Source organism: Penaeus chinensis, chromosome 26, assembly GCF_019202785.1.
Source record: "Penaeus chinensis breed Huanghai No. 1 chromosome 26, ASM1920278v2, whole genome shotgun sequence".
NCBI lineage: Eukaryota > Metazoa > Arthropoda > Malacostraca > Decapoda > Penaeidae > Penaeus > Penaeus chinensis.
Window position 1 is genome coordinate 10,916,839 of NC_061844.1, and position 2,500 is coordinate 10,919,338.

The following is a 2,500-nucleotide window of genomic DNA, read 5'->3' on the forward strand; positions in this document are numbered from 1 at the left end:
GTTTGCCTTCTACAGTGCAGATAATTTTACAAATTTCGCTAGTTATATGCAAGGCATTAGTTTCCTTTTGGGACTAAACATGCTGGCGACTTTTGCTTTGTTTACAAAAAGATACACTCAAAAATCTTCCGCCGGAATTAAGGTCAAGATAGAACCTTCAATAACCACTAAAATTATTAAACGTTAGCGAAAAAAATTCTTCGCTGGAAAACCAGTTGAGAATTTGACGGATGTGTTGGAGCAGCCGGCGCGCCGATAATCTTTCATCATTATACTCAGTTCATAATATCTCCGCCAATGTAATATGACTTTCCTGTTCTTAGGCAGAATATGACCGACCTGACCACCGCTCGCTGAATCGAGTTCTTGACAGGCCTTCTTCACTTACCAAACTTATGACGACCATCCATAATGTAGACCGCGAGCTCTCCCCGCAAGGCATACCTGCGAGTAGCGATGCGCAAAAATTAGTCAGTTTTACACCACTTTTTACTTCCTTGGGCACGGGAGCCACTTAAGAAATATGAAATTCACAGGAGGGAAAACAAGGATATAACACTTTGGTTGCTAAATATGTTTGTTAGCATCTACTGCATTGGCGATTTTTTTTATATAAAATAATGCCCTCTTTTTCCCTCATCGGATGCATCATCTGTGCTTGCACCACTTTTCTTCCGTTAACCCTCATGCTAAACCACTTCACTATATTGCTAAATGTGTGTGTGTGTTTGTTGGTGTGTGTGTGTGTGTGTGTGTGTGTGTGTGTGTGTGTGTGTGTGTGTGTGTGTGTGTGTGTGTGTGTGTGTGTGTGTGTGTGTGCGTGTGTGTGTGTGTGTGTGTGATTGAGTGCGTGTGTGTATGTGTAAGTCTACAAATATATATATATATATATATATATATATATATATGTACATACACGCAAACACACACATACACATACACACATCCATACACACACACATATACATATATATATATAGATAGATAGATAGATATGCATAGGTCGATGTGTATATATATATATATATATATATATGTATGTATATGTATATGCATATATATGTATATATATATATATATATATATATTTATATATATATATATATATATATATATATGCATGTGTGTGTGTTTATATGTGTACACACACACACACACACACACACACACACACACACACACACACACACACACACACATATATATATATATATATATATATATATATATATATATATATGTATATACACACACATTTATATGTATATATATATATATATATATATATATATATATATATATATATGAGTGTATGTGTGTGTGTGTGCTTGTGTCTGTTTATATATATGTATATATTTAAATATATGTGTGTGTGTGTGTGTGTGTTTGTGTGTGTGTGTGTATATGTATATATGTATATATATCATCATCATCATGGCGACCGCAGTCGAGCGTTCATGACATAGTGTCTCCATAATTCACGGTCGTCCATAGCTCCTGGTAGTTGCTCCTTGGATATGTTGGTATCTTTGATTAGTTGGTCGATGAATGTTAGAGCAGGTCTTCCCCTGCTTCCCCTGCTACGCCTACGCCTACGCGGGCTCCCAATGTAAAAGTTTGTGAACAACTTCTTTTTTACACCTCCAGCAGTGACCTGCAAATCTTTTGACAATTGTAGCTGTAATCTTGGGTAAGCTTCCGTAAAGCGTTTCATTTGAGACGTGATTACGCCAGTTTACATTTTGGACAACTCTTAGCATTTTAGTGTAGGCTCCATCTAGTTTCTTCTCCAAGGTTTGGGTCAAAGTCCATGCACCGCAGCCATACAACAACACTGATTCAAATGTTGTTCTAAAGAATGATATATTGGTTTCTTTTGGGATATCTGATTTCCATATTAGTTCCATCTTATTCATTGCCACCCAAGCTTTTGAAATTCTAGTTTCGATATCCTTTGCTGAGGAACCTATCCAGGTGCCTAGATAAAGAAAATCGTCGACTCTTTTTAGCACTCCACCTTCAAGAGTTACACGATTTTGCTTTTCTTGGTTTAATGACATATAATTTGTCTTTGAAACTTTAATGTGGAGACCCACTATTTTACAGAATGTTCGGCATTATTAAGAAGTTCTTGAGCTTGCTTCATGGTATTAGATAAAAGAGCTATGTCATTCAGCAAAATCCGTATCGCATATCACAGTTGGTGGATGTCGCCTGCTTCTTCTTTGTGTTAATGTGAATCCAAGATCTTGTTCATTCCCAATGGCTTCTCTCATGGCGTAGTCCAAGGCTACTATGAAAAGATACGCCGCCAAAGTATCACCTTGAAAGACACCAGCTGAATTTAAAAAAAAATCTGTGTTGCCATCAGGAGAGGACTTGGGCTTCTGTGTTCACATAAAGGGCATTTATGGCAGATACTATGGTGTCAGGTATGTCGTATACAGATATAATTAACATGAGCATCCCACGGTGGATGGAGTCAAAAGCCTTTTTAAAG

General features: G+C 37.0%; 1 protein-coding gene across 1 annotated transcript; it reads right to left on the reverse strand.

The window, feature by feature from the left end:
* Window positions 1–1,432: 1,432 nt before the first annotated feature.
* LOC125039003 lies at window positions 1,433–2,276 on the reverse strand. The gene is made up of 3 exons (XM_047632722.1): window positions 2,219–2,276; window positions 1,740–2,095; window positions 1,433–1,654 (listed from the first exon to the last, which is right to left on the reverse strand). The coding sequence occupies exons 1-3, from the start codon at window positions 2,274–2,276 to the stop codon at window positions 1,433–1,435; spliced, it is 636 nt and encodes a 211-aa protein (XP_047488678.1).
* Window positions 2,277–2,500: the final 224 nt, after the last annotated feature.